This window comes from Nanorana parkeri, unplaced genomic scaffold (assembly GCF_000935625.1).
Source record: "Nanorana parkeri isolate BGI_ZX_2015 unplaced genomic scaffold, ASM93562v1 scaffold66, whole genome shotgun sequence".
Classification (NCBI taxonomy): Eukaryota; Metazoa; Chordata; class Amphibia; order Anura; family Dicroglossidae; genus Nanorana; species Nanorana parkeri.
In genome coordinates this window covers 1423092-1436393 of record NW_017306334.1, presented here as the reverse complement: position 1 = coordinate 1436393, position 13302 = coordinate 1423092, and the positions used below count along the sequence as shown (strand labels likewise).

The window sequence follows — 13302 nt, the reverse complement described above, 5'->3', positions numbered from 1 at the left end:
AATTCTAAAGTCGGCCTTCTGGAATCTTGAGAAAACTCATATAGGTAAACGACTTAATAAAGTCTTTAATATAGAAGTATGCCATTATTCATTATTGATTTCCTGCAGTAAAAGAAACAGAAAAAGTAATGGCAATGCTTGAGTACAGCTTAATAAGGAAGCAGACAGGTGTCTGGTATTGGTACCTGGCATGCACACACATTGTAATAGGAATTCTGAGTATGATGCCAAGACCCTGTAATTCAGCAGGCAGGTGGTGTGGAGAGGGTCATTTTCACTGGAATGTTCTTTTAAAACGTGTTATTATTAAAGTACCCCAATCTGCTGTTGTTCTCTGACTCGCCTACCTAAAAACTGCTTATTTAAACATGACATTGCAGCTGAACCTGAAAACAAGGAGCTGAATGGAAATTGCATGCCAAGTAACTTGAGCCATCATTGCAGCATTAGGCATACTGGATATCACTTGCAAGACATATTTCCCCAGGCTATATTTTTTCAACTGTTTGTTCAGATTTTCTAATACATGCAAAATGGTTGGATGGGTGCTAGTAATGGAATTCACAAACTGTTCAAAACTGGATTACTTAAGACTGGGTGCAGGTTCAGGTGAAACAAACATGAACTTGAATGGGAGAACAATTTCACCCCTGTGTGTAGGTTAGAGAACCCAAGGGTAATACGATAAATACGATAGATAGATAGATAGATAGATAGATAGATAGATAGATAGATAGATAGATAGATAGATAGAAGATAGATAGATAAAATATAGATAGATAGATAGATAGATAGATAGATAGATAGATAGATAGATAGATAGATAGATGGATAGAATATTTATTTAGAATATAAATAAAAAATATCTGCTGGAGATCCACATAAAGTGAATCTCAAGAGCACTTTGTTGCACACTGTATGGAGATCTGCAAGCTGTGGTTGTACTATGTAGTAATATGTGAATCTATAACAGCCACAGAGACTGGCCATACATTCAGCCTGCAGTTCTCCCAGAAATACTAGGTGCCATCATCCATACCAAACAGCATTGATTGGGGAATTTTACCCCCTCCCATCGCACTATTGTCTTCTGACAACGGCAAATGTGCTTCAGTCACTGCTTGGTTGCTTCCATCATAAGCTCATTATTACTTACAGGACAGCCCTATATTACTTCGCAGTCACAAGTTATGATTCTACCCTAAAATATTCTAAAAAGGAACAAATAAAGTTGTGTTTGTTTCTATTTGTTAATTTATTGTTCATCTGACGATTTATGTTTAAAATATATATTTTTTACAATTATTGTTTGGCAGGAAACAATAGGTCAATATATGCAGAAGAGAGGTTTTAATCCATATTTACATTTTTATTTTATTCTGACTAACCACTACAGAACAACACCCCTCACCCCCACCCCCCTTTCTTCTCAGTGACGTTTGGAATGAGGTACCTAAGACAGTCTTTCGCAATTTACCGTTTAAAAATGTGTTTATCTTTTGGCTGCAGTTGCTGTATCCGGAGGCTACATGGATCTTTTGTATTTTAATCCATTGCCTGAGGGCACAAGATATGTTGCACAATGTCCTACAACAATTTATGAAGGCTCTGTTACCTCAACAATGACTTGAGAATGTATTGTAAAGTATACATACAGTATACAGTACATTGTGTGCAGGAGATAGAATTAGAAAATACTGTACCCTAACCTCAGTTGATAGGTAGAATTTTTTATTCTGTATGCTCAGCATGTTTGTTATCTCTGAAGGTTGTTATTAAGTTCTCAGTTTGTCTTTTGTTTACATAGGGAGTTCTATTCTAAAAGAGAATGAATAGGATTAAACAGCACAGTGTTCATCTTAGGTCGAATATTTTAACACATCATTAAATACCCAATTAAGTTTAAGAAAAAAAAATCAAGTTTTTTTAAAATTTCGATTGCGCATGATAGGGTATTTAAAGGGAACACAGCATTACCTTACTCACTTTTCTAAGCAAATAGCCTTTATTTAGTAAATCCACCCCCGATGGGTTGCTGTAAAAAGCAAAATAGGATGCTCAAACTTAGAAGGTGTATCTTGACTGCAAATACAATGAAGCCCATAACACTACCCCGAATATTTTAATATGTTAAAAGCACGCTACATGGCATGTTCAATCCAGTGTACTAATTAAATATAATAAAACACTTTCTTTTGTAAATCATATATTTTAGTCTGCTGCACCCTCTGAACACATTATTATGTTCATATTTGGCATTGTTCATCGGATCGTTCTTGTACCTAGACATTGTCATGTGTGGGAAATGGTAAATTAGGAGGAACAGTTATGAAATGACTAAAATCTGAACTAGCGTGGTGCATGAGCTTAGAACAGGCAGGTTTTGGAATGTATTGGCCATTATTTGTGAGATGAACCTATATGTGTTGAGCATTTTTCGGTTCTTTCTTTTCAGTCATTGGTAATTTTATATCTATTTATTTCCAGTATTCAACTGATCTCAAGAAGCTGTACTGCCAGATTGCCAAAACATGTCCAATTCAGATCAAGGTGATGACGCCTCCACCACAAGGAGCAGTTATACGGGCAATGCCAGTCTACAAAAAAGCAGAACATGTTACAGAAGTTGTAAAACGATGTCCAAACCATGAGCTCAGCCGGGAATTTAATGAGGGTATGAACAAATAATGTCCTCAAACTCTATTCACAGTCAATAAGAAATCTTTTATTTTTGTTCTGACAACTATAAACATAGTAAGGCTGAAATCTGCTGGCTTACTGGGGGTTCCTGCACTTTGTATAATCATTATCCAATATGTATTTCTTCAAAATATAGAAAAAAAACTTTTTTCTCTTTTTTCATCTCTAAAATGGGCATCTTCGTGTGCTAATTGCAAATGAAAATGTTGGTGCCTTTGACAGCCCAATGTATGCCTCTAGGCATGTCAATATTTTCTTCTCCCAAGCTGGTGAATGCAGAGCTACGGAAGGAATCACATTTAGGACAAGCACAGACTTCCTTGGCTAATGTACACCATCTGTCTACTACTGATTTTTACATTTTATTATTTTGTTATATGTTAGGACATATAATTTATTCAAGAAGAAAGTATGTTTGCTAAGCTTTAAATAAAAAAAATATAAATCCTCTGTAAAACAGCCGGCGGTATAGTCTATGAAAGAAAAAGTCAGATAAGGATTGGAACTTGTAGCCTTGAAAAGTGTTTTGAGAATGGACAGTTCTCAGAAGGAACCTCTCAGGGCAAGCACAGGCCTCCTTGGCTAATGCATGATATTTGTCTTCTACTGACAGATTTTTCCACCATATTATTTTGTTATATTTTAGGGCATATATGTATTCTAGAAGAAACCATTTTTTATATGCTTTAGATAAAGAATTACAGACACTCTGTAAAACAGCCTGCAGTATAGCCTATGAAAGAAATGTTATTCAAATAAGGATTGGATCTTGCAGCCTTGAAAATTGTTTCAAGAATGTACAGTTCTCAGAGTTTTTATTATACACTTGTATCGGCATATAATAAATATGCGTCTTTATTTTCAGTGATTTATTTTATTTATCTTTAGGGCAAATAGCTCCCCCCAGCCATCTCATAAGAGTTGAAGGAAATAGCCATGCACAGTATGTGGAGGATCCAATCACTGGCAGACAAAGTGTTCTGGTACCATATGAGCCCCCACAGGTCAGTATCATTTACAAACTATTTTTGGAAGTATCTATTTCTAAACTATGTATTTCAATATTTTTAGTGTAGTGACTACCAAATATATAATATATTTTATTTTGCCCAAAATTCTGTGCAGGTTGGTACTGAGTTTACAACGATATTATACAACTTTATGTGCAACAGCAGCTGTGTTGGTGGAATGAATCGCCGACCGATATTGATCATAGTAACATTGGAAACAAGAGAGTGAGTATTCATGCTTTGTTTTGCCTAATCTTGTACCTCATTCTTCCACCCAGATTAGTGTGTAATAACCAATAGAAAACCAACAATTCATCTGTGAAATTAAAAAAAAACATTGTTTTGTACTCTGCCCCACTTTGCTAGTGCAAAATACATTTTGATCCCTCACATTATGAACTGTATATCCATCATTATGTTTAGTTGATTTGTTATTTACCATGTGTATTAAAGCATCATTTTTGTTTCTGTTGTCACAGTGGTCAAGTGCTTGGCCGTCGATGTTTTGAGGCTCGGATTTGTGCTTGTCCTGGAAGAGATCGTAAAGCCGATGAGGACAGCATCCGGAAACAGCAAGTCTCAGATGGTACAAAGAATGGCGAAGGTATGAAACAATGTAAGTTACTGCACTATGGCTTGTAGTAGTCAAAAGCGTATTAGTATTTAATTGCTAGAATTCAGTGGTGAACATTTCTGATGAAATAAATATCAAATAAAATCTGTAGTTTTTTATTGCAAACATGATAATTGCTCAAAAAAATTAAGTGTATATATATTTAAATCAGTCAGAGCCTCAAATACTAGATATGTGTTTCAAATTTTGGGGGAGCAGAGATGTAAATTAACTAGAAATGTAAGCAATTTGTTGAAACATAAAGCACTATATAAAATAAGTAGCATTGCTAGATATCATTACAGTGGTAGTAGAGTATTGTACTCTAGACATTGGTAATACAGAATGTTTGGGATTTAAGTGATACTTGTAAAAGTAGAAGGGATCCAAGTTAAGCTTTCATCTTTAATAACTTAAGTAAGACAATAAAGGGTATAACTAAAATGCCAAACTTGCAGCAAGATATCACTATAAAATTGTCTCTTACTGTTTCAGGTTTCAGACAAAGCACGCATGGGATTCAGATGGCATCCATTAAAAAACGTCGATCACCAGATGATGAAGTGTTGTACATACCTGTAAGTCAATATGTTGAACTTTATTTCCTTGAGCACTGTTACCCTCAGTCTTAACAGTTCGAGACATATTCTGATTACTATGGGTTACTGATCTTATTCATTAAAGAGGCAATTCCTAACTGTTGGTTCTTAAGTGCACTAACACTTATCAATTGTTTTACTCCTAGTTAAATACGGCCTAAAGCTGAAATAGATCAATCCTCTAGAAACAACACTTAACACTTTCATTTTATTTTGCTATACATAGGTAAAAGGAAGAGAAATTTATGAAACCTTATTGAAAATCAAAGAGTCCCTGGAACTTATGCAGTATCTTCCCCAACACACGATTGAGACCTACAGACAACAACAGCAACACCTATTACAGAAACAGTGAGTATATTTATTATATAGACATTGTTCATCCACGTGTAGACTTCCAGACCGGACCTGTTTGTGCCTGCTGTTTAATTTGCATATGCATGCATTATTTTAAATAGCATATAATATGCCTGTGACTGAGTTGTTAATTATATCTTCAATGATTGTTCTTGTTATTTTACTATTATGTATATATTTTCACACTGCACATACCTTAGAAAAACATTGTTTAACAATATATATGTATATATATAATTTTTTTTTTATTTTTTTACCTAAAATGTAGGAAATAAATTGAACCAGTGCTGATGGTACTGTGTCATCTCATATAGCTGTCAATCAAGACAACTCTGATGTAGCCAGTTGTATGTATTACAGTTGTATGTACAAGTCAAATTCCCAACACCTTTGCTAAATTTAGTAAGGACTTCCTGTTGGTTGCTACTACACATCATTATTTGTGTATTATATGTATAGTATTTTATCCAGGAGTAGTTATTAATTAATTAATTAGGGCCACAAAACTATATGTTCCTTGTTACACCTTTTCCAATAAAAAAGGCAATCAAGAATGCAGAGCAGCCATAGCTAACATACATCATTATGGAAATCATTCTCTAACAGACCAAGATGTCAGTGACGTAAATTAAACTACACTTTTGTTTAATACAATCCTACCCTCTTGTCCACCCTTTATTCAGATAAAGATGAGCCTGTTTCATAAAATGCTTGGCTTCGTAATAAAGTGTGACATCAACTGTTGTCGATAATCTCATAATCCTTGTTTTTTAGTTATGCTGAGCACAACTAGATCTCCTAATAATGCAAATATTGGTATGATTGAACCAACACAGATAACCTTTGTGATTGACAGGTTGCTGTTTTTTTACAAAGTGTGTTTTTTGGCTTATAATACTTATTATAGTTATAAGTGACTTAAAAAATCCCCAGCTCGCCATCACTCTGTTAGAACCCATTGAGGACTATCCCCCTTATTTCTTGTTCTGGTGACAGTGGTCATGAGAATAGGAAGTGAGACTGGGAACACTAAACAGCCATTAAACATGACAGAGGATGTAGCCCTTCCTTACTCTGTCTAACATGTTAACAAAAATTTGGGCAGGAGAATCTTGTTAAATGAAAACATTGATTTAATTCTCTCCAAATGTTTTGTTTTATTGTATTAAGATAGTTCCTTTTTGCTATTTTTCTCCTTTGTTGAATACAACAAAAGTTGAACAGTAGGGTAATCTTGATCATTCATGACCTAAACTTTATACTCTAGTGTTGATTCTAATGCTAATTAGAATCAAAAAGAAGGTAAGAGTAGCAGAAAACCAAACTATGAATGCATTCATTGTTATACTACGGGACACTTTTTTGGTCATTCATTAAACAGACTTTGTCACCAACAAAACATTCCATGGAAATGTAGCACTATTTAGACAAAGTAATATTTTTGCTAGGTCTTTCCACATCCAGATGAATGTTACAATGCAATTCTTAGCAGCAGCCATGCAGTGGGTAGTGTAAAGAGGAATAACCCCAAGCAGGCAAAAGGCAAAAAAGTAATTGCTTTTCTATGGTTATTTGGCAGTGAGATCAATTTTAAAAACTGAAATCAAGTTCTTCATTGTCTCAGCTCTATAATGCCATAATCCTGCTACGTGGGACAGGTTCATTTTAAGGCACCGAAGAGAAGAATGCTATAGTAACATAGCATCCAATCAGATTTCATATGACTGCAGTCAGATCATTAAAAAATGAATTATAATTATTTGCTATGGCTTACTACACCTTCATCTTCATCCTGTACTGTTCACGGTATATACAGCATATTGTCTAAGTGCGATCAAACGTATAAACTTTTCTTCAACTGAGTGGTATGAACAAAGGAAAAATAAATCAGAAAAATAAACAGATTTAAATGAATCAAAATTACTGAGGGTCTTTCCATGCAATGCAAAAAATGATTAGCTGCCATTGTACATGGTCTGTAGAAATTATGAATCCCCTTTCATGGTTGACATTACAGTACATATAATGATTCTTTTTTCCTCTTTCATGCCTTCCATTTTGCATGTCGAATTTCTTTTAATGCATTTCGTTTGTTTTTCTCACTAACCCCCGCACCTCTATGATCACAGTGTGACTGCTCAAATTTCAGCTCACCCACAAAGATAAGAAAAAACTGCATTACCCAGTATACCAATAAGGCATTGATGTATTGTTTCTTTATCTGCAAGGTTTCCCATGGAGTATACTTTATATGCTCACATGTATCTGTCACAGTATATACTTAATGTTATGTAGGCCACTGTATTAAAACATGTGTGGGTAAAGTGGGAAATTCCAGCTCCAATTCTAAGTTCAGTCATTACACCTTAAACAAAATGCCCTATAAAGGACCCATATGTACACAGCATTTGCTAACTTGAGATATCAAATAATATTACTAGTTTGCATTATGCATCCAACTGCACCTTGGTTATGTAAATTGACTCTTTGATATATTTTAGACTTTGTTTAAGTTATTTTTTAGTTAGATGTGTATACGAACACAACCCCAGGTTTAGACTATCACTTAAACTATCTACTTTCAAATAGACTTTAAATCTTTTATGAATATAAAACATGCCTACAAATAACACTGACATTTACAAACAAATGTGTAATAGTTTCCTATTAGATGTGCACCTTTATTTATAATTAAACTTCCTGTGTAATATTCTTAGGGGCTATATGACGGATGGAGGTTTTACAAATGAAGCTCTTATAGTATATGTAAATCCAAAACATTTTTGGTGCAGTCTGGATAGACCAGGGAAAAGTTAAAATCCCTGTCAGGTTTTGGTGGTTTTTTTTCTCTAACCCTTGGGGAGAATTTTTTGACTTATTGTGCTGTTAATACAGCAAGAAGTGGGAGGAAATATCTTCAGAGTTCGGGGAAATGCTCTTTTAGACATTTGTCTTGAGAGCAAGTGCCTCAATGTAAAATGTGCCTTATTTTTATGTTCTGGTGACAACTCAACATTTTGGATTTTCCTTACTCTCAGTCCTGGTGACATAGAGAGAGAGTGAATCTCCATAATAGAAACACAGACAGCAATATAAACTTGTTCACCAAGTGATGAGGAAGCATAGAGCCAGCTTCCCGGCCAAGCAGGAAGCCAGGCAGCGTGTAATGACTCACCACCTGGCTTCCTGCTACCGGAATGTTTATGTAGTGTTTATGACCCATTTTGTTGTTTTAAGTATAACCTACCAATAATGGCCAATAAATCCAAATTTGCTTTCATGTCTGTGCAGCCCAATCTGGTAATGAAGAAAGCACCCAGATAAACGCTTAAGTATGGTCAGGTGTCATAGGCTTCCCATATCTATCCAGGGTTAGCCAGAAAAAAAGGTTTTAAGAGAGAACAGTAGTGTGCATTCAGCTCTCTACATATGTAATCCTGTACATCACAGTCTAGCAACTGGTGAAGATAAAAGATAATATTAATGTCTTGATCAGTCAGGCAATAGAGATAACACTAATTAAGGATTATAAGTGTCCCAAACTAATAAAAGGCTGCTTTCTATACTATTGTGCTTGGCTTGTTATTTTAAATTTAAGGCACTAAGTCTTTTTTGTTACTGGAGATATATCAGGACGGAAAAGCAGAGGAAGCATTATATTTCATTTCAACTAAAGCATGCCGCTTGCCCTGGACTCATTCAATTGGCTTGAATTTCAGGAAATTACAGAGCTGGCACGTGTTGTAATCCCAACATTGTAAGCCTTTGTTTTTAGATCTATGTGGTACACTTGCTCTTTCACGTCCAGGTTCTCAGAAAGACAATATTGTATGATTTTTTGTTCTATGTGTGCCAATTTTCTCACAATAAGCGACAGATTTAGAAATCTTGTACTCCTAGCCAGCACCGTGTAGAAGAACATTTTACTTGTTCTGTCCTTAATTCACTTCTGAAGGTGCCTCTTTCTTAGACTGTAAGGAATAATCAGTCCCTCCTATAAACACACAATAAGAAAACATTATTTTCTTGCTTAAAGTAACCAGTCAAAGTCTTTCTTCCATTTTATAAACTTTACTAAAAAATAACATCTGGAATTTGATTGGCTGTCGATATGTCATTTTCAAATAGTTTGCATTCAAGAGACCTGCTAGGCTTCTGATAATCCCCCTATGGTGTTATTTAGAAAATATTTCCCTCAATCCTTCATTTCGTCACACTCTGGTCATGGTGGTGTCACTGCATCTTTCAACTCTTCATGGTCATCAGCTCTTGTTCTTTTCTTCTCTGGTTTCTTCTCTACAGGCTCCTAACGGCCTGTTTCCGGAATGAACTCATGGATCCCCGGGCAGATCTTCTGAAAGACAAAGATCCTTTCCCAAAACACTCCACATTCTCTCACCTCCCAATGTATCCCTGAACTATGTATGCACTTTCTAACTATCCTACTCGTCCCCACGATTTAAAAACAAGGATTTTTTTTTTTTTAAATGACTTTTTTGGAGAATCATTCTTCATTGTAAGGAGAATGGTGCTTTTGCCTATGGAAAAAGTAAATTTGAACTTTTTCTGCAATATTGACAAATTGACGGATTTAAAGAGAAGATTGCTTCATGACAAAGTCTGAAATACTGCAAAATGTGTGTTACTATCGTGTATGTCTTCAGCCTTTGTATTTGAAATGTAATAGTTAACAGTGAGTTACAGGTAGGGTATTTAATGCAGGGTTCATTTGAATAAGAAATAATAATGTAGAACACTCTGCTTCCAATAAGAGTCATTTTGTTTTCTAGCAGAGCTTGTTACATACTAAGGTTCTAAATAAAATATCCCTCACCTTTGCAAAGTATGAAATATAAGGGCCTGGTTTTAAAGTGAGAGTTTTACATTCCTACAATACCTATATCCTTGGGCCTTCTTAAATCAAAGTATTGTTGATAGCATGTATACCACAGAAACATATTTAAATCGGACCCCACTAAAAGGCAGTGTAAGCACAATGATACTAAGGAAAGTACACAAGGTCTTTACAACCAATCAGTTTACTGATGCCTTACTAGTACAATATGAATTCCTGTGGGTTTCTAGTTGGTACTGGGCTACTTAAATACAGCTGTGTAAGGTATTTGAGCTCTTACTAAGGGAGTGATTTTTAATCGATGGCTCTACAGCTGATATGGAATGGCAACTATGTAGGAGGCTTTGTACAACAGCGGTATGTAGTTTCATTTCACAACAGTTGGAGGGTCGCAGTTTGCAAAAAAACTCCATGAAGGCATCTGATATAGCCCATACCTGCCTCAATTTCGCAACTTGTTGAATACATTGTTTGCATCACTGACAACACATTGTATTGTCATGCATTGGTATCACCAGTTGATTGTCAACTGTTGCCACAGGAACTGACATTCTACAGAATTGTCAGGCATTGACTTGCCTAAAGTGAAATTTTATGTGCGGTACTCGGATATAAATTGGCTCTTATTAATGCCTTGTAGGAGATATGTTAAACTAGCACATTCTACAAGTTCATGAGATGACATATTTAACCTTTTGTTCTATTGTGAATGTAACTTCTTTGTGTAGCATTCTATGAAGGGACTCAAGTGTTGATTTGCCATTTTAACAGATTATATGTTGTTTAGCTTCTGCTTGCTGGTGCCAAAACTTGTTTGGTGTATGTAATATATGGTGTGCTGGTTTTTGAGCTGGTCTCAAATGTAAACATATATTTTTTTATTATATTTTTGTGTATTGTGAATGTTGCATACTAGGAGGAGGCTTTTTCCTAGTAGCTCAAGCTTATGAATGCTGGTCATATGAGACACGTACTGCTGGACAGATCTAAATGAATATGTGTATTGCTTTAATTTCAAACAATGTTAACATATTGTCTGGAGCGCTTATGTCAATTCAAACTTAACTTTTAGGACGAATAAGTGAAACAAAAAATATGCTTTTCTCAAAACCAGTCCCAGACCACGTTAAACCAATAATTATCTGCATAAATAAAGGGTCACCGAACACAATGCTTTATAGCTAGATACTGATAGATTAATTTATTTAGTGGCTTCTTTTAACTCTTGTCTAAAGGCTTCCACGAGAGAGCTTTTAGCTGATGTTCCTGGTTTTGCCTTCATTACATGTTCTGTAACAAAAGATACACTGAAAAAAAATCAAATAGTGAGAGTGAAATTCCTTAGTAAAGGTTATAGGGGGTAGGTACACAAAGGAGTTCACAGGACATATATGGTCCAGGTGGGTACTTCAACCTCGTAGAATGTACCCAAAATATATCTGTGTTGAATATCCGCCATAGAAGGCTAATTATGTAAGATCTAATATCTTATTTAAGGCAGTATGGATTAACAGTTCTTGTGTTTGCAAAGGGAATGTTTATTCATCTGTGATTTATGAGTTCTACATACAGTAGTAACATATTAAAAAAGAGCAATATTGTTCAGTTACCTGTTTCAACAATCAGATATTAGCTTTTTCCAGTTTAGTGTGGATACAATTATTTTCTGATTGTTTGCTATGGATAGTAGAAAGTCATTGCTTTTTCCAATATTATTGATATTGATATTTTCAATATTATTAAATTGAATCTGTGAACAGAAAAATGTGGGATATACCTAAAAGTAGCAGATGTGGGGCCTTTAATGTGTTTCTAACACGGGATTAACTACCGAGTTAGTCACCGCTGGAACAAGCATTCAGCCGGTGAAGTCTAAGCCTCAACTCCTGTCCTACATACCTGTTCAGGGTCTTTGATGCATTACATAGAAATCCTGGGATCAGGATTACAATCCCACTGCCAGAACCTTTAAAGTAGAACTAAAGCCAAAACTTTTTTTATAGTTTTAGATAAGCTGGAGATGAATTAGAATAACTGTTGGGTGTTACTGCTGTCCGTGTTCCTGTTAGGGACCCTCTAGACTGAAACTGAAAGAAAACCCCAAAGATTGAGTTGTCACCAGAGCAGAAATAGAGGGTAAATATTGTTGTGGGGACACAAGTATTAGTGACCCTGGTGACAAACAGAGATGTCACTCACTTTGGAGGGATTTCCTCTTGCTTCTTGTTGAGGCTATGGGACAGGAAGAGGAGGGAAATCTCCCCAAATGGACACAGATGACAAAAAATCATAACATGAGTTATAAACACCCTTTATTCTATCCAAAATTTGGCTTTAGTTCTACTTTAATAGCAATTGTGTAATTGCAGATGTCATATTTCTATCTTCATAACGGCACTTACGTAGAGGTTATTTTGTTCCATTATACACCTGTCTGGAATAATGAATGTGTCAAGACACCTGTACTATCAAACATTTTCCAATGTACTATGCCAAATATATTTAAAACAATGTTGTGCTTTCTTACATTTGCCATGCTATTAATGCTAAAGATCACTCTGCTAAGTATTTGACTTTCTGAAATAAAATGTAGTGTTGCATAAAAAATAGGTAAATATTAATGCTGTTCGGTCAAATTTCACTGGGTTTCCCCTTGGCATCCTCTTGAAGGGCTGTTTCAAGTGGCTGCATGTTCCTAATCGCCAATAAATATTTATGTTAGCTTATCTTGGACATCGGATGTCTTTTTGTTCTAGTTCCTGTTCGTTATATTTAACTCTTACCATGAGTTTATTAAGGCAAAAACATCACTGTAGCTGATGTAGCTTCAGTAGACTTACATCATCATCATCATCATCAATAGAATAGCTTTTCAAGTCTGTCACTTGATAGGCAGCAGTGTGTGTATATAGGTTCTCAGACAAGCCCCTATCATAATCATCTGATAAAAGAAGTCTGCTGAGGTTTTCAGAGAATTTCATCTGAACTGCAATTCCATCTAATAGACAATCCTACTTTATACAGTAGGCAGAAAACAGCTCTTCCGAGTTTACAAATCAGTTAATATTGCTGCTCTTCTTGAGAACAAAAGAGACATAACACGCGTTAAAATATCTGGGTGCAGCCTGGACATTTTTAATTAATACACAACAGTAATAAACATAATTT

The 13302-nt window shown here is 35.3% G+C and overlaps 1 protein-coding gene across 8 annotated transcripts in view; it reads left to right on the top strand.

The window, feature by feature from the left end:
- Positions 1 to 13302, top strand: part of TP63 (tumor protein p63) — a 94339-nt gene that overhangs the window by 73879 nt on the left and 7158 nt on the right. For 3 of the 8 annotated variants that reach the window (XM_018576410.1, XM_018576406.1, XM_018576407.1), the window contains 6 exons: positions 2488 to 2674; positions 3589 to 3704; positions 3826 to 3935; positions 4190 to 4314; positions 4819 to 4901; positions 5149 to 5273. In XM_018576410.1, coding sequence (XP_018431912.1) covers positions 2488 to 2674; positions 3589 to 3704; positions 3826 to 3935; positions 4190 to 4314; positions 4819 to 4901; positions 5149 to 5273 — 746 coding nt within the window. Of the gene's footprint in view, positions 1 to 2487; positions 2675 to 3588; positions 3705 to 3825; positions 3936 to 4189; positions 4327 to 4818; positions 4902 to 5148; positions 5274 to 9581; positions 9753 to 13302 lie in introns of those variants that run through there. The other 5 variants (XM_018576409.1, XM_018576405.1, XM_018576408.1 and 2 more) reach the window with 2 other exon arrangements.